The sequence below is a fragment of the Dendrobates tinctorius genome, unplaced genomic scaffold, assembly GCF_039654945.1.
Source record: "Dendrobates tinctorius isolate UK_male_01 unplaced genomic scaffold, ASM3965494v1 ptg000016l, whole genome shotgun sequence".
NCBI classification, from domain to species: domain Eukaryota; kingdom Metazoa; phylum Chordata; class Amphibia; order Anura; family Dendrobatidae; genus Dendrobates; species Dendrobates tinctorius.
Window position 1 is genome coordinate 28,890,148 of NW_027361684.1, and position 19,541 is coordinate 28,909,688.

Here is a 19,541-nt window from a genome sequence, read left to right on the forward strand (position 1 = left end):
TGTTCTTACTGCTCAGCAGTGGTTTTCATCTTGGACCTCTACCATGCAGGCCATAATTGCCCAGTCTCTCACTTATGGTGGAGTCATGAACACTGACATTAACTCAGGCAAGTGAGGCCTGCAGTTCTTTGGATGTTGTAGTTGGGTCTTTTGTGACCTCTTGGGTGAGTCATCCCTGGCTCTTGGGGCAATTTTGGTCGGCCACTCCTGGGAAGGTTCACCACTGTTCCATGTTTTCGCCATTTGTGGATAATGGCTCTCACTGTGGTTCGTTGGAGTCCCAAAGCTTGAGATATGGCTTTATAGCCCTATCCATACTGATAGATCTCAATTACTTTGTTTCTCACTTGTTCCAGAATTTCTTTGGATTGCGGCATGATGTTTAGCTTTGGAGGTCTTTTGATCTACTTCTCTTTGTCAGGCAGGTCCTATTTACGTGATTTCTTGACTGAGAACAGGTGTGGGTGTAATCAGGCCTGGGTGTGGCTCGGGAATTTGAACTCAGCTTCTCAAAGGGGCGCAATCACTTTTTCACACAGGTCCATGTAGGTTTGGATTTCTTTTTCCCTTAATAAGACCTTCATTTAAAACTGCATTTTGTGATTACTTGTGTGATCTTTGTCTAATATTTAAATTTGTTTGGTGATCTGAAACATTTAAGTGTGACAAACATGCAAAAGAATATTAAATCAGGAAGGGAGCAAACACTTTTTCACACAACTGTATTTGCGTGTGTGTACATATGCAATATATATTGTGCACATACACACAACTAGCCTTCTTCTTTAGCTCTCTCCAGGTCCTGTGGTTTTGTGAAGGGGTCACACAATATAGAGAGAAGTAGAAAATAACACAAACAGGACTGCAGGATGCTTCCTGTCCGGAGTCCTGTGCCATGAGCCCGGATCCCCCCTTCCCTCTCAAATTCTGACCCGTCACTGCCGGGAGAGAGAGAGACATATGTGTCGGGGCTACGGAGAATGTACAGCATTACACACTGTAAGAAATGCTGTACATCCTCTGCCACTTCATGGAGGGGCTGGAGTAGCAGGGAGCCCTCTTTGGGGATGGGGGCTCTGGGCAATTGCCCATTTACTCTCCCTCAATGCCGAACCTAATGGCCCATTACAGATGTTGCATTTTGGTACAGGAACTAATAGCCTAATAGAATCAATATTTTAACTATTATTGACTTGTGTTTTTTCACATTTTTTTCATTGTTTAGAATAGCACACCAGGCAACATAAGTGAGAATTTAGCTTTATATTTTGACAGACCCATCATAACAGATCTATCACACAGATGATAACAAATCATGATTGATCATAATTGGTCTATTTTGTAATCCATGCTGTCAAATGGAAAGAATGATGTTTGTGTATATACTATACTAGTTTTCTCAAAAAAACTCAGAAACTGGATTATGCAAGGACATAACTTAATATCATGTGGCCTGGTTATAGGACACAGGTATTTTTATGAATCGCAATTTCCTCTAAATTGATCTACAACAGCATCAGTAGGTAAAGAACACTATGGATTAAGAGATCATATGATACATTATGTGACTGCTGCCTGCACCTCAATTGTTTGCTTGCTTCATAGCACCACAGTTCATCACATTCATCCTTAGGATAGGTCATCAATGTCTGATTGGTCAGGGTTCAATAACAGATCAGCTGTTATCAGTGGCTGATGCCTGCCAGAAATAGTCACTTGCTAGGCTGCCCCGTCTCTTGATAGTGGCCGCGGCAGGGTACTACACATCCGCCTCCTTTTCAAATCAATCAGTGACAGCTCAACGGCGGGGGTGGTGGATGTTGGACCCTGCCCGATCAGACATTGATGACCTATCCTAACGATAGCTCATCAATGAAAAAGTAGTGGACAACCTCTTTAAGGCACAGAAAGCGGGTAGCGGAGCTCAGAAAGCTAGCCCCACCCACACGAGGCTCTCTATGTACATTGTCTATAGACAGTAAGCAGCACATCAGAGGAGGGGTGACGAGGTTGGACCACTGGTCAGGGCAGTAATCTCCTAGTGATAAAACATGAATTGTAAGTAAACAACATATCCAATACATGTCTTCCTTTCCCCCGCATGACTCGTTAACCCTGTATGTCCGTAACCTTGTCTACACCACGAATGGTGAAATAAAAGGACATCGGAATGTTTTCTGACTGGCGAGTGCTGCATTCTTTTCCTTAGAAGTTGCATCTATGTAACTAAACAACAGCCTAATAAATGACATCACTGAATTCAGTATCTCAGCTGCTACTGCATGCTGTCCTCAGATTACATATAAAACCATGCTGAGAATTTACCATTAAAAGATACGTGCTCCTATTGGGGAATTTTTATTTCAATGCAATTTGAAGTACAAAAATGTTTTTCTTTTTTTTATCTACTGAGTTTCAATAGCCATTGTGGCTTTTAAGGCTCTTGGATCCTCATTTCTGGCTGTGGAATCAGTTCACTCAGAATCCGATAGTGAGCTTAAACTGATGGGAGTTTTAATTTTTCTATCTGTCTTTTGCTGAACTCTTCAGCATGATCAAGTTAGGCATATCAAGTTTCACTAGGTCATGCTGAGAAATCCTGCTTCCGCTTTCTCTGTAGGCTTTGGTTTTTTTTCTCCCCCTCTATGATACTGCCTTCTTATGATTGGGCAGCATCATAGAGTGGAAACATGGATTTTGAAGGATATATTTGCATATTGGGTGCAATAGAATCCAGAAGCCCATATCTCAGCAACAGAGCGGAGACAAAGAGAAAGGGAAAAAATGCTTTAATCAGCACTTCAGCTTCTGTATGATGACATAGTTACACATACACAATTTTTTTAAGGGCCTTTGTAAGGATGCAGACAATTTTTATTTTTTAGCTTTTGTTTTTACCTCCCTTTGTCCTAAAAGCCATAGCTTTTATATTTTTCTCTTGGCATAGCAGTATGGGGGCTTGGTTTTTTACTGGACGAGTTGAAGTTTAGTATGACTTTATGTATTTCACCATAAAATGTGAGAAAAGGAAAAAAATGTAAGTGTGGTAAAATGGTGGAAAAAACCCCCCACAAATCTGTCACAGTTTTTTTTAGCTAAATAAGCGATAAAAATTACCATGTGACATGATTCTCCAGGTCAGTATATTTACAGACATACTAAATAAGCATAAGTTTTTTTAATTATTTACGGTAAGTGATTTAAAAAATTCTAAACTTAGTAAAAAAAAAGGAATTTGTTTGCGTCAATGGAGCTATATGAGGATTTCTTTTTGCGCACCTAGCAGTAGATTTAATTTTGTTGTACCCAGTATGTTTTGATCACTTATTAAACAATTTTATATTTTCAAAAATCGGACTTTTATGGATGCGGCAATACCAATTTTTTTTTTTTTTTCATATATAAAATGTTTTTTTTTATTTTTAACTGTGAAAAAGAAGAGGGGTGAATTGGATTTTTTTTTTATTCTGATAGGGGACTTGAACCTGTGAAGATTTCATTTCTTAAACTATATACTGCAATACTTCAGTAGCCCTAATCAAAGTCTCCTAAGAAGCAAATAGGGCCCCAGCTGCCATGGCAACCCATTGATACCCTGCGATTGTGTCACATGGGGAAAGTTTATGGGTGTGCAAAAAAGATGTCCAGGCTGAATTGCACTGTTTAAATGCCTTTGTTAACGACCAGAGGCAGCATTTAATTGGTTAAGAGCAGTGATCGTAGATAGCTCCAGTCGCTGCTGGAAAAGGCAAATTCAGACTGTGTAACACAGACGGCATCTGTCTTTTGTGGTGCGGGCTTAGCTCCTGAGCCTGCTACTTACATCTGCTCTATGACATAAAAGTAAACAATGAGGAGAGAAGGGGTTAATGTTGTGCCACCAAATTTTCATGTAGACCTAGATCTAAGTGCAATAATATATTAGCCAAAAGGCTTTACAGTAAAAATAAGAAATGACAAAGTGTAATACCAGGATAGGGTTTATATATAAAGTAGTATAAAATCCCTGGGATACTCCGGCACTCCCCATTAATGCAATGTCACTTTCTAGATCATCTATTGCAGCGCTGATAGCGTTTGTTATCAGAAAACCACATACTTCAAGAATAAATCTACCTAGAAGGTATTGTCCTGAAAATAATGTATAATAAACATTGTGGTTCTATATTCATCCAGAAAATTGCAACAAGTAATGAGGAAATGATCCAGAACACATCTGTTCATTGTCCACGTGAAAACTGGTCTGGAAAAAAAAAATTATCGTTAGTCTTTTTTTCACTCCCATATGAAGTACCATTTTGTGGTTTTTTTTCATGCTGATTAGACCTTTGTCGTGGAGGCTAAGATGCAGGTACACAATGTACTGTGCTGCTAAAAGCATTGCCTGAGTCATATTAATTAGGATATGAAAGACGGATTAGCAAGCGGAAGAGATCAGAGGGAGAAGACAATGCCCTCGCCACGTAGTGCTTCCATTTCTGTCACTCGGACTCAGGAATCTGCTACCCTCTCAACCCTTGTTTCATGTAGTGACTATGAATCTCAAACAAAAGACAGACTACGGTAAATAGGAATTCTGCCCCTCTGATGTCCAACGCACAGTCTCTCTGCCCCTCAATGGTGGACCTTGTCATTCATGGCCCTAAACTGCATACAGAATCTACATTTATTAGTTTGATTCATTACTTTGCATGCAGCTCCAATAAGGATATGATTAAACATATTATCTTGATAAAATTCATAACTGAACCATGTATGAAGGGTTTAGCAAATGCTTTCATTGAACAAGTATGTGCATGATATATCTTAATTCCAAAACTCAGTGTGGTAACAGAGTAAATTGTTGCCCAATGGTTTACTTCCTTTGTTTCTACAGCTGTAATGAAACCACTAATGGAATCAGGTAGCCAAATCAGATGTCCAGCTTTGCAAAAATGATGGGCAAAAACCCAGAAACACGAGTCTGCAAACTGAGCGTCGAGTTTAGCTTCTTCTCCTAAAGGGGCAGTTACACAGCAAGATAATCGTGAACGAGCATTGATAAAAACGCACATATCTTGCTTTATAAACAAGCTGCCGATCACCAGATATACAAGCAAACTGCTTGTTCATTGGGTGAAATAATCTGTTGTGTGGCATGAAGGATCACTGTTCCCAGCGGTGCATTGTCCTGTGTAAACAGGACTCATACTGCCAACACCTATGGCAGCCAATGCTCAATGAGCAATTTAGGCACATCTTTTACTTTGGTCTGTCTGTGTAAACAGACATTTAAACGTCCACCAATCAGTAGAAGTTAACCATTCGGCTGTCGAATTATGGCGCCGAGAGGTCAGAGTATATGTACTTTAAGTCATGTTGCAAGGCTTATTAAAGGGAATCTGTCAGCAGTTTTTTGCCATGTAATCTGAAGGCAGCATGCTGTAGGGGTTAAAACACATATCAAGCTCTGCGGTTTTGTTTACCTTCAATGATTGGTTTAGTACCAGAAGCTTAGCATTGCTAGACTACAGCAGCATGTACCTCCTGGTCTGACTCCACCCTCTTCTGTGATAAGTAGCTCACTGTCTATAGACATTGCATAGATTGCCGAGATTTTCAGCCCAGATTTTCATATTTTTGGGGGCTGAAAGTCCCCCTCTCAGCTTATACGCGAGTCATATACCGGGGGTCGGCCAGGGAGGGGGAGCGGGGGTGTCGGAGATCATACTCACCTCTCCTGGCATGTCTCTGCAGCCCCCGTGCTTGTTCCATGTTCTTGGCGCGCTGTTCTTCCTGCTTTCAGCGGTCACGTGGTATCGCTCATTAAACTCATGAATATACGCATATACATGAGTTTAATGAGTGGTACCACGTGACCGCAGAAAGCAGGAAGAACAGCGCGCCAACATGAAACAAGCACGGGGGGCTGCAGAGACATGCCAGAGAGGTGAGTATGACGGGGGGAGCCATATTTACCTGTCCCCCGTTCCACCGCTGTGCGTCGCTCTGCTGTCTTGCGTCCTCTGGCAGTGACGTTCAGGTCAGAAGGCGCCATGACGTAGTTAGCACTGCAGAGCCAGCAATGCTGATGAGCAGCGGTAGCGATGAGGTGAGTATATAGGTTTTTTGTTTGTTTTTTTTTAATTGAGGCAGCGGCAGCAGCTAAATGACTGGATTACCTTAGCTACCTGTGCAATATGAGAATGCATTGAGGCCACTCACTGTGCAGCATTATAAGGGGCCACCAATAACTGTGCAGCATTATAAGGGGGGCCACTCACTGTGCAGCATTATCTGGTGTGCAGCATTATAAGGGGCCACTCACTGTGCAGCATTATAAGTATTATACTGATGTCTCAATTAATTTTACTTTTATTGGTATCTATTTTTATTTTTGAAATTTACCAGTAGCTTCAGCATTTCCCACCCTAGGCTTATACGCGAGTCAATAAGTTTTCCCAGCTTTTTGTGACAAAATTAGGGGGGGGTCGGCTTATACACGAGTAAATACGGTACGTGTGTAAAGTAGGTCATAAATGAGAATGTGGATGTGTGGAAGAGGCATAGATCACCAAATATGGATAGCCTATGAGCTGTCCATGGTTCTGAAATACCATGAACCTAGTATCAGAATTATCATCATTTTATATTGCTTTACATAATGAAATATTTTGGAATAAGCACATAAAATCAGTGAAAAGGTAAACAGAATGAAAACTGACCATAGTACCTTACAAGCAGTAATAATATAGGGCTGATACAAGAGGTAAGGGAATTAGAAAGGAGCTAAATCCTTCGCGAGTGGGTGATGTATCCGGAAAGCAATAGGGGGTAGAACAGAAGGAGATGGCATGATCAAAGAGTTTGCTAAGAGAATTACATTACGAGGGGAGGTCAGGGGCAGCAGAGTATATGTTAAGGGTTGTTTCTGTAGGTTGCCTAATTAAAGATCATAACCATTAGCAGAGCTTTGTAGGGTTACTCAATGGTCTTTGTAGGATAGGATAAGAATTCCCAATGCCAGTGATAGCACATCATTTACAGTGTATTACTTAAATGATTTCTCTCTTTGAGTTCCCTTTTGATATCAGTGATGTCATCCAGTCTGCACGTACCAATTAATTGGCATAAGATCCAGTCACTACTATCCAGACCTATAATTCACATAGGGTTCTGAGAAATAACAGGGAAAGGACACTCAATCAAATAGGGGGAGCCGCTATGGAAGATGGTACCTAGTACTTGGTATGTTGCGATGTTCTGTGCTTGAATTAGGGGATAGAATGCTAAAGTGCAAAGTTTAGAGCTGGGGTGAGGGGGGGTTATGTCTGACTAAGGAGTTTTGTGGGTGAATAAGGCTTTGGTATTTTATAATATAAAAGTGAAGTCATCAAGATGGGGTTTGTCTCCATTGGTCTGACTGGCCTCTTGTTTGACAACTTGGCATTTCATTTTACAGTGGGTAAAGATATCTTCTTGGCATTGAATGCCCCTAGCAGAACTATGTTATCCAATCTCATTCTTGGTGACTCAGGAGACCTGCCCAGAGAAAATAATCTTAGAGTTTCAATACAATTAGCTAAAAGCGTTTCTCCAATTAGCTTCAGCCTGGGGGCATACACTAGTCACACAAACATGAGTCAATCCTGTCCCAACCTGCCATCACGACCCAGGGTGTCTACTATGAAGCCCACTATTAAATATGTTGGGAGACCAAACACCTGCTTTTGTACGGTCATGGGAAACATGCAAAAAAAATCAGCCTGACACAGACTGGCATAAAATCTTTACTCTAACAAAAAAAGTGCCAATGGCTTGTCTAGTCTAGAAGAAGAAAGCAAAACAAATCCTGATGAGATGAGTGAATTACCTAAAGATCCTCCATATTATCCAAACATGAAAACTAGACTGGCATTACAACACAAAGGTTGTCATGGTGCTTTGTACTTGGTGGATGGACCTCCTCAGTCTTACGGCCTTTTTACCATACTGTTTAAACATCAACTTGCAGGTGTCTAGCTCAAGGCTAACACTTGCCTGTCATACTGCTCTCTTGTCACTGCTTCCCAGAGCCTTATCTATTATCAAGTAATGGCTTCTAAGACATTTCCTTACTGCTGTCTGCACAATCAGCGCAAGTGACTGGCGAGTGGATTGTGGAGATGGATCATGTCAAACATATGGAGTCATGTATGTCTAAAGTTCAAAAAAGATCTGAATATCGCGCTCCTGGAACTCCTTTAAAGCAGGGCCACATTTTTCTTCTTGGCCGACTACTAGAGCCAATGTTCTTTATACTGCTTTTTACTCTCAAGTGCCCCTCATTTACCCCTTCCCACTTTATATCTGTTTTCTTCATTCTTTAAAATTCCCCTTCTATGTTTCATGCATTATCTTTATCCCAATACTTTTCTTTCCAGTCTATACTTCCTTGCTTTTAGTTAATTTGCCTGATAGATTGCACCTTCTGTTTGGACATATTTACCATAACTCATATGGAGCCACTAATGGGTCGTCTGACATGTGTAAGATGCTGATATACACTCACTGGCCACTTTATTAGGTACACCATGCTAGTAAGGGGTTGGACCCCCTTTTGCCTTCAGAACTGCCTCAATTCTTCGTGGCAGAGATTCAACAAGGTGCTGGAAGCATTCCTCAGAGATTTTGGACCATATTGACATGATGGCATCACACAGTTGGCGCAGATTTGTCGGCTGCACATCCCTGATGCGAATCTCCCGTTCCACCACATCCCAAAGATGCTCTATTGGATTGAGATCTGGTGACTGAGGAGGCCATTTGAGTACAGTAAACTCATTGTCATGTTCAAGAAACCAATCTGAGATGATTCGAGCTTTATGACATGGCGCATTATCCTGCTGAAAGTAGCCATCAGATGTTGGGTACATTGTGGTCATAAAGGGATGGACATGGTCAGCAACAATACTCAGGTAGGCTGTGGCGTTGCAACGATGCTCAATTGGTACCAAGGGGCCCAAAGAGTGCCCAGAAAAAATTCCCCACACCATGACACCACCACCACCAGCCTGAACCGTTGATACAAGGCAGGATGGATCCATGCTTTCATGTTGTTTACGCCAAATTCTGACCCTACCATCCGAATGTCGCAGCAGAAATTGAGACTCATCAGACCAGGCAACGTTTTTCCAATCTTCTACTGTCCAATTTCGATGAGCTTGTGCAAATTGTAGCCTCAGTTTCCTGTTCTTAGCTGAGAGGAGTGGTACCCAGTGTGGTCTTCTGCTGCTGTAGCCCATCTGCCTCAAAGTTCGACGCACTGTGCATTCAGAGATGCTCTTCTGCCTACCTTGGTTGTAACGGGTGGCAATTTGAGTCACTGTTGCCTTTCTATCAGCTCGAACCAGTCTGCCCATTCTCCTCTGACCTCTGGCATCAACATGGCATTTCCGGCCACAGAACTGCCGCTCACTGGATTTTTTTTCTTTTTCGGACCATTCTCTGTAAACCCTAGAGATGGTTGTGCGTGAAAATCCCAGTAGATCAGCAGTTTCTGAAATTCTCAGACCAGCCCTTCTGGCACCAACAATCATGCCACGTTCAAAGGCACTCAAATCACCTTTCTTCCCCATACTGATGCTCGGTTTGAACTGCAGGAGATTGTCTTGACCATGTCTACATGCCTAAATGCACTGAGTTGCCGCCATGTGATTGGCTGATTAGAAATTAAGTCTTAACACACAGTTGGACAGGTGTACCTAATAAAGTGGCCAGTGAGTGTATATCATGTCATGCACAAGATTGTTCTGTACATTTCTCGGAAAGCTTATATCCATCGTTTACATTTTTTTCTTCTTTTATGTACTGTTAATAAAATAGCTAATAAAAATAGGTTATGGAAAAATATAGGAGTTCAGATCTCCAGTTCTAGATCGTAAAGAAATACACCTTATAAATTTATAAAAAGATGAATAAAGCAAGAAAAGAGTGACAGCATCAAACAATTCTACATTTTCTCACAATAAACCACAATACTGCTCTAGACAAGGGTTAAATAGCTTGCAGGATATCACTTCTTTAGGAAGATAACTATTAATAATGTAATGTTGACATTCAAGCTGTTCACTTCTTACCACATAGCGCAATTATGTGACTGCTGTCTTCATGAACAAATTTCCTCGTGACAGCCTCTTCCATTATCTGTTTCACCTGTAAACACATAACACAAACCATACGTGAGGCTATGATACATTGCTTTATTTCTGCTTTCTATACACCAAACACAATAAATAGCCTCAGCAGGAGAAGAACCTCAGCTGTTCTTAGCTTCCAAATTATCCAAAATATCAAAATGTGGACAGTAACACAGACTTTCTGTTACAGAACTTAATTGTAAAAAGGTTGTCCCTCTCTTGGACAACCCCTTCTGAATCATTGTGCTTGCCCACAGTAAAATAACACTTATACTCACCCTTGATGCCAGCGCCGTTCCAGCAGTGATGGTGCTTGCTCTCTCAGGGATCGCGAGACATTCTTACATCAAGCGATCCAAGCACCCAATCAGTGCTAGCTTCACTCTCTCCTCCTAGGGACGAATCAGACATCAGAGGAAGTGAAAGTCACGGCGTTGTCCGGTTCGTCAGGAGGCGGAGGTCGCATGACATAATGTGACACGAGCCCCAAGAGAGCAAGCGCCAATTCCACTGGAACAGTGCTGGGACCAGAAGTAAGTATACTGTAGGTGTTATTTTACTGGGGGCAAACTTGCTGATTGAGACAACCCCTTTAAGCAACATACCCTGATTCCCATTAATACCATTCATGATAATACATAGGCACAGGCAAATATCTTTTAAATGAATGAACAATTTTATTATGCCTGATACTTTTTACTTTATGGCCTACTGTTAGGATAAGCCATCAATATCTCATCAGTGGGGTTGCGACATCTAACATCTCTGCTGATCAGTTGTTACCGGCAATGGCCGTAAGTTCTCACATGCTGCCGGAACATGCAGCTCCATCTAAACTATATGGTCCACAATCAGATCCACCCGCTATTCATTTGATCCAATTCCTATTCATTCTGAGAACATCTGGCAGCCATCAGTAACACAGATCGGTAAGGTTACTGGGTGTCACATCCTTATCGATCAGATATTGATGGACTACAAGGACTATTTGAAAATGCTTTGCTATCTTCTTACGGCCTTCTCCGGTTTTGTGAGATTCCACCATTTTCATTTTCAGAGTGCTAGGCAGCGGCTTAGAAGAAGCCAGGGATGCTGTTTTTTGGCACAAGGTTAGAGGAGGTTGGTTTATTTTTTTAATATAAAGCTGGGAAATTTGTATTACCTGGCCTTTCCTAACGATGATAGTGAACAAGCCCTAACCCCAACAGGCTAATTAAGGTCTGAAACCTTGGTCAAAGTTATCCGAACACACAAATCTCCAAAGGTGCCCAATCTTTTTCATCTGCTCATTTTCCTTTTTGTACTCTTAACAATGTAAAAAATGTCAATTTTTTTTTTTGTCTAAAATACAAAGGAAATGTGTCATGTTTAACTTTAGACCTTTTAGAGATCATTTCATCTTCAACTTGCTTTAAGGTCCAGAATAATAGTAATTTTGACCAGAGGTGTCCAAACTTTTACATGCCACGATATATGATATAGATTTGTGATGGGAGTTTGCATAGCGTTAATCTTAACGGCTCTGTGTAGTGAACACTGTGAAGGAAAATATCCTGACCATAGAAATGTATTATGCTAATTATCGACTACAGGAACCTGACGTATTCTTTAGATCCAAAAATAACAGGAAACAAACTCAATATACTGTATAATTACATTTTCTGACATGCCATTCAGCGTAATTACACCAGTCATCGTTGTGACATCAGAAGTGAACTGGATGACCTTGGAGTGCAGACACCGCTTCTTTCCGCTTTATATCTTCGGCTTTAAAGAGGTACATGAGTTATATTTATGAATAACAGATTACGTCTTTCTCCTTTGGTAAATAACACCCTAATTAGACTTTAGTATCTGATTAATGCCTAATGTCTATAAAAAGGGTGGAAGACCAAAATAATCCCTAAGACTAACTTCACAGTAAGTGATTTTAAGGTGATCTAGTCATGAATATACAAAAAATATATCTATAAGATGGCTTCGATGAATGACGGCCCACTATATAGAACCCAACAAAACTGAATTTGAGGGGGATTGTACAATATGAACCTCACTCTTTAGGGTTTTATCTCTCTGATAGAAGTTTGGATACACATTGGCAGAGTTTTTATATCAAAACAGTATAAAGGTTATTGTACATCATAAACTTTACAGCTACAAAACAAAAACAGGCTTTCTCCAGTAAAGGCATTAACATAATCAGTTCTTCCTTCAGGTACAATGAAACAAGGTAATATAGCAGGTTCACCAATCTCAGTATTTCAGGCCTTAGAAGCATCAGCAGTTTAAACACATTGACCAGAAAAACACATCCCTGTTCAGCTTCAGCGCAACTCTACACTGCTGAGCTAACCCAGCTGCTGTTATTAGGCCTGTAAACCCTGGGCTGGATTATGCAAACAACCAGCGTTTTCACCAAGACTCTTTTGGATGCTCCTAAATCCCAGACCCAAAATCTAGTCAAATTAAAGCACTGTCACTAATCTAGTGACAATGGTACAGACTTTACCTTATCGAGACCAACCACCTTGGTGACACATATCAGCCATCCAGGACCTTACCTCCTGATTTCTTACACTACAAAGTGGAATGTCTAAGGTAGGATTTATCCCTTGTGCTGTGCTTTCCAGGTGTCTAATTCATCTACACAGCAGATGCATTGTTCTGCTTCCAAACCTTGATACACCTGTCAATTCAGGTTGTCTCTGACTTAGTGAGTATATACCAGCTGCCATGATATCTTCCATAGTACACAGAAACATGATGGATTTCTTCTCTCCTGTTAAGAATCAGTAGCATAAAGTAGACATGTGGCTATACTGAGCAGCGTGTCTGTGAATCCAGCTCTGGTATGAGATATAATTCTTATTGTGTATCTGCCAATCTCTCTCTCTCTGCATATACCCCCTGCTCCTCTCTCTAAACTTCAATAGGCAACTATAACCTGATCACTCAGTGAACTGGCAATCCTTCTGGTCTTGGTCAAGGCAGATGTTAGCTGTATTTCTCAGAAAATTATCAATTCAGGATGCGGAAGGGAGAAGCGGCTCAAAAGCGAAGAAAAATATATTTCCCCGATAAGATATAATACAAGATTTATTATATTTGCTTGTACTATTGATTTATACTAAGTTTATTGAAACTGACCATTTAGTGTATTTGAGGCTCTCATTTCTGTACCAGTTTCAGTGCACTTCCCTCATGACAAAATAACAACACATTAAAATTATTTTTTTCTTTATATTTTTTTCCTTTAAGCACCAATCTGAAATGAATACTGTACATAGAAATAGCAGGTTTCACTTACACGTGTCAGACTCCTTGTATTTGACTCTATATCCAATCCTATGTTGTGAAAAGTCTTTGCCCATCTGATGGCTGATGACAGATGTCTGAGTAGTATCATATATTAAACGTAAAATCCCTGGAGTCAATACAGAAATCATAGATTGATTTCCTGTCCTAACTCCCTCCCCTGACAGGCATGCAGGCACGCTCATTAACCAATTAGGTTTCCTGGCAACCATGGAAATAATCAATTTACAAAATTGACACCGTTATTAAGAAGGAGGGAAGCCCTCTAGTTGTGATCACAGCTATCGCGCGCAGTCAGAATATCCGCGGTTGGTGAGTAAAGGAATGAAATCAATCTCATGCAGCTCTTTATGGTCATACAATCATAAGAGATCATAGGTCTGTGATCTCTAGCGCCCATAAAAGAGAAAAGAAGGAGGGAAGGATACAGAGAAGAAAAAGCCTTAATTCAACTGAATGCTAACGAAGATAAAAACAAGACAGCCATAAACCAGTTGTCAGACTAATGAGTGTCAGCATGGCTATAGGATGATACTACCGATACAGGAGCAAAGGTGGAGAATGTCCATACTGTTATCACTAATACTAGGGGATATTGGGAACCCACTGCTATTACCACTGGGGACAAGGCCGGGAGGACCGTATATTCATTATTAGTTGGGGGGGCACTACTGATATCAAAAAGGAAAAGCAACACCCCACTGCTACTATTCTTGGTAGATCAAGGACATCCTTGTGCTATGTCTGATACTGGAAAATGGTGGCAGCCACTGGTTCTCTGTAGCTGGCAGTTCCTGGCTGTCATTATTATTGCAGTCTATCATTGGTATCTAATATTGGCTGTTGCTTTTCTGGGGACCGTGGTTGCTTTTTTAAAGCGAATCTGCGGCTGCTACTTTGTTGACTGTCAGTGGTTTTGGATCTGTGACTATAATTTTATTGGGTATGGCCAGTTTCAGACATATGTGAAACACGGACTGTAGCGGAAGACCTAGGCCAACCACCGAGTTACCTGACCTGAGCTAACAGCTTCACAGGCATACATACAGCCGTTAGCTCAGGTCAGGAGACCCGGCGGTCAGGCCACATCTACTGATGTTTCCGAGAAGTGTCAATCGGGCCTAAGGCACAGCAGAAGTATTACTAAAGGAGTACCTGGCAATCAAAAGTGCTCACAGCTTCCTACCCAATTCTGTAGGAACATTGAATTAAAGGGGTTATCCACTTTGTCTTTAAGAACCACAATATCACAATTAATCACCCTCGTCCATTAACAATCTGTTAACTTTGAACAAAGTTGTCTTCATGCCATTTAGATATATTAGAGAGGCCTTCATTTAATTAGGCCCCACAGATTTATGGCCAACCTGAACAAATGAAAACTCTACTTTTTTGACTAAACAGATACGGTTTATGATAACACAGAGATGAGCAGAGACCATCGTCAGGTCAGGTTCTTCCATGTGTTCTACTATCATTGTCCTTATGTCATGCATTACTGGTATTTTTTGAGCTTTGGAAGTCTTGCATATAGTGGAAACAACTCAACTACCCTGCGGTGGTCTGGCTATGATATATTGTTTCCAGAAGCTGCCGAAAAAATAACATTATATGATCATTCAATTTTTATCGATGACAATTTAAATTTTTTGCTTCATGTTGTGCCTGGCGCAAATCTGTGCCAACATAGAGTGGTCACAGACTGCTCCTGACAGCGATTCAGCGGCTTCCACTGACATTAGTTCACCAGAGCAGCAGCTTCTCTTGTGCTCTGCTCTGTTGACGGGGCGTGACAGCCTAACTACAGGAAGTTGGCTGTCAATCAGCATGACGCTGACAGTCATGCCCCATCAACAGAGCGGACCAGAAGAAGAAGAGCTGTTTTGTTGTTGTGGAGCAGCTGAATCACCGGCAGAAGCTCTCGGTGACCTTCTCTTAGCTGGCACTGGATAGAACAGGCAGGTACTTGTCTCAGTTAGCAACTACCTGCCTGTAAGTTTTTTAACTCACAGTAGATAAAATAAAATAGTCCTATACAACCCATTTAACACAAAAGAAGAGAAAACAATATTTGTCTGTTGATCTTTTTAGGCCACATTCAGTATTTGTTCAGTATTTTAAACATCAGTATTTGTAAGCCAAAACCAGGAGTGGGTGAAAAATGTGCAAGTGGTGACGTGTTTCTATTATACTTTTCCTCTTATTGTTCCTCTCTTGGCTTTGACTTACAGATACTGATGTAAAATATTTGACTAAATACTGAACGCAGTATGATCATGGCCTGAAAGTAGAAAACTGAGCCATAATACAGAAGAGATTACACTCATCACCCTCACCCTAAATCTCTACACTCATATTTCATTTTTTCCATTTAGAGCATTTTCCAAAACAAACCTGTCACGTTCACTATCATAGTGACCGACTGTACAGGTAAACAGAACCCTACTGTGTGTATAAGGTATGTTTGTGCTGCTCATTCATATATGAGAGCTTTGAAGGATGATGGACATTTACGCTCTTGTGTGCCATGTTTCTGTTATATTTTACTCCATATTCTACTTCCGTTTTACTGAGATTTTTTCCGCTCTGTGAGTTTGCTATTTTATTTTTCACACCTGCAGAAAGCTGACATTATTCATGTGTGAGATGGTTCTCATTTTTACAACCTTATTTTTTCACTCCAATACAATATTTAGAAATGTTTTTCTTCCTTCTCTAAATGGTTTTCAATTTTTATACTTTGCCACCTTGTGGAATTTACAAGCTTATAGCGTATTAAAGCAGTTTGTAATGTCACAATACATCAGGCTGAGTTCACATCTGCGATTGAGGCTGCATGGAAGCCCCATCATTGTTACTGGAACAATCAGAGAAGCATATAGCGCTATTTTTTCAATAATAATGACAAACACCATGATGGAAACCTTACAAACCCCATTTAAAGTCAATGGGGGCTGTATGGTGCCAACAGTGTTTGTCATGTGACAGATCCATTTCCGCCACGAATTCCAGTTTCCTGTTCCCAATACGGAACAGAATAACAGAACCAATAATGCTGATGTGATCCCTGTATTATTTGCCACTCAGTGTAATGGCAAAGTTTTTAATTTTGCTAGGTGGTAGCGTAGCGCACATGAAAAAAGGTTGTCTACATTCCAATAATCTCTTTTTATTCGCATGTTTAGTTACAAAAGGGGGATTTTATAGGTTTATCCAATCTCATCATTGGAAGACTATTGGATTCCAAGCATGAACAACAGGCTCTATCATCTTCCCTAAGTTTTTCCACCAATATAAACACATTTAAATTGTGATATACTCTATTTTTTTCTCTATTATCAGTTACTGTCTTGTTCAAAAGTTAGCAACCTACCATTGCCCTATGTTCAAACTTGCTTCCAAATTATTGCAATACCTAAGGATTGCAAACATTAGCAATCTGATACTTAAGAGGACTGTTTAGGGAATGAGAATTCTGGAGGAGAACCGTAATTGGACAGAAGATGAGTAGATTGTTATCACAGACTGATAAAGAGAGAGTAGCGAGACAACATTGTAGGTGCATTACAAAGAACCTGTCATCAGGTCATATGTGGCTAGTGTTTTCTCTCATTTTATTCCTGCAGCTCCCCAACTATGCTGTTTTTCTTTTTTTCTTTCTTTTAAACCTGTTTAACAATTCAACACAACAATGTCAGGTCACCACACTTGCTGTGTGGCCTAAACGTGCTACCATGGTCTGAAGTGTCTCCGTACTTGTCTCCCATCAAGCACATCTGGGATGTCATTGGTCAGCAATTGCAAAGGGAGCTGCCAACAGCAGATCTTGATGATTTGTGTGCCCAAGTGCATTCTGCATGGTAAAATATTGCTCACATAACCATTGATAACCTCACTGATAAAATGCCGACACAAGTGCGGGATTCCTGCACATGGTGTTCATAATCAATACCAAATGAATTCAGATGTTTTGAAAACTTTCCTTCCATTTTTTCAATTGCATATTATTAACATGTCTATCGACCTTGTGATTCCCTTCATTTCACAACTTTTCCTTCTTGGTGTTGCAATTTTAATGTTGAAGAGTGTATCCACTGTGCATGGAGCTTGTATTTGGCTGATAAGGAAAAGCTGAGACAGCCTAAAGGCCCCGTCACACATAGCGGCGAGATCGCTGCTGAGTCACAAGTTTTGTGACACAACAGCGATCTCACCAGCGAGATCACTGTGTGTGACAGCGATCAGTGACTGGCCCCCCTGCCGGTATCGCTGATCGCTGCAGGAAACCTGTGGACATTTCTTTCGTCGCTGATCTCCCGCTGGCCTGTACGCATCGCTGCGTGTGACAGGCGGGAGACCAGCGATCAGCTGGTAACTAATGTACACATCGGGTATCTAAGGGACGCATGTCCCTTAGATACCCGATGTGTACGTTAGTTACCAGCTCCATGCATCAGCGCGCTGGTAACTAACGAACACAGCAACGCCGCGCGCTCGGCGTCTCTGTGCTGATCGCTGGTGAAGCTGTCTGTGTGACAGCTCACCAGCAATCACATAGCGACTTACCAGCGATCCTGACACTGGTAAGTCGCTATGTGTGACTCCAGCTTAACTTCAAACTTTAAAACAATAAATTCTACACACTGCCTGCTCCCTGTCCTCGCCTGTCAGCTGGATCTTATCAACCAGCGTAGCTCTGAGAGCGCACTCCCACATGTCACACGCTGCTTCATTGCCTGAAAGCTGAACTCGGCAACCCGGCACCTTATCACTGCAAGTAAGTGTCCAAAATTGCCGTCCCCCATTGATGTGGGCTTAAGTGCAATGAGCGTGGTTTAACTACTTCCTCACCACCATCTGTCAGCTAGTGTGTGCCATTGTAATCTCTGCCTTGAGTGTGATTTTTGGCCTTTATTCATCTCCATTTCTAGGGGCTAATGAGCTTAACTCACACAATGTTTGTGTAATTTGTGTAATTTTAGCATCACCGCTGTTTATCAGTAACTGTGTGCAACATCAGATAATAATAATAATAATAATAATTTTTATTTATATAGCGCCAACATATTCCGCAGCACTTTACAATTAAGCGGGGACATGTACAGACAATAAATTCAATACAAGTTAAGACAATTCAAACAGTGACATTAGGAGTGAGGTCCCTGCTCGCAAGCTTACAATCTAGATAAAGGTTATATTTTAATTATAACCTTGGTTGTTGCGTTTTTTGGCCTTTATTCAACTGTTACTTCTTTAGCATAAGCGCAGTGAAGTGTGTTTTATTCTTAACTTCAAACTTGTTTTGCTTGTATAGTTTTAAAGCGTTGGCCACTGTTCACACAGGGAGTGTTTTTTCGATTATTGTCGCTGTAATGAATAGATCTCTGTTGCTTTAAATCTAATTGGATTTCTTTTTATTGTTATTTGGAATAGAAATACCAAAGGAAATGTCCATCGGTGGTATCGACCTGGAATGTGATCACACGTGAAGAGATCTCCTCGATTCACTTGGTCTGTTCCCCTAGTAGTGTTGTGTAGTACCCGCGAATGTGCCTGCACAACGGCTGTAACTAATAACTGACAGAAAGAAGCAACATGTAGAGTGTGGGGCAGTGCCTGCCAACATAAGAAAGAATTAAACACAGGCAATAGGGACGCCTCGTGCGTGACAAAATAGTTGAAGAGAAGATGGCAGGATGACATCCAGTGGTATTTTTATCGGGTAATACAATATTGCTGCCCTTATTCAAGCTGTTTGGATCTGGAACATCACTGGGTACTTGTATACTGCCCAACATAAGACTACAAATTCTACAGACAAGTTCATTTTGACATGCTTGGCACAAGCATAAGGAATAATGAGCAGACTCATAATCTAGCTGGTATTTGCCTGGAGGACTAATTTATATGTACTACTAAATATGAGATGTCATGATAGGACACACGTATGAAGCACCCCTGCATGGTCCAGCAGAAGAGTTGGACACCTGGTACTCTTTATTCTCCCATCTGAGAAGATCACTTACAGTGATCACTTCCTTGATCCAGACCATCTGGCGCGCTGTAACT

The 19,541-nt window shown here is 41.0% G+C and overlaps 1 protein-coding gene across 2 annotated transcripts in view; it reads right to left on the reverse strand.

The window, feature by feature from the left end:
• SGSM2 (small G protein signaling modulator 2) overlaps positions 1-19,541 on the reverse strand; it is a 507,471-nt gene that overhangs the window by 312,979 nt on the left and 174,951 nt on the right. For both annotated transcript variants that reach the window (XM_073565606.1, XM_073565605.1), the window contains exon 2: positions 10,098-10,173. In XM_073565606.1, coding sequence (XP_073421707.1) covers positions 10,098-10,173 — 76 coding nt within the window. The remainder of the gene's footprint in view (positions 1-10,097; positions 10,174-19,541) is intronic.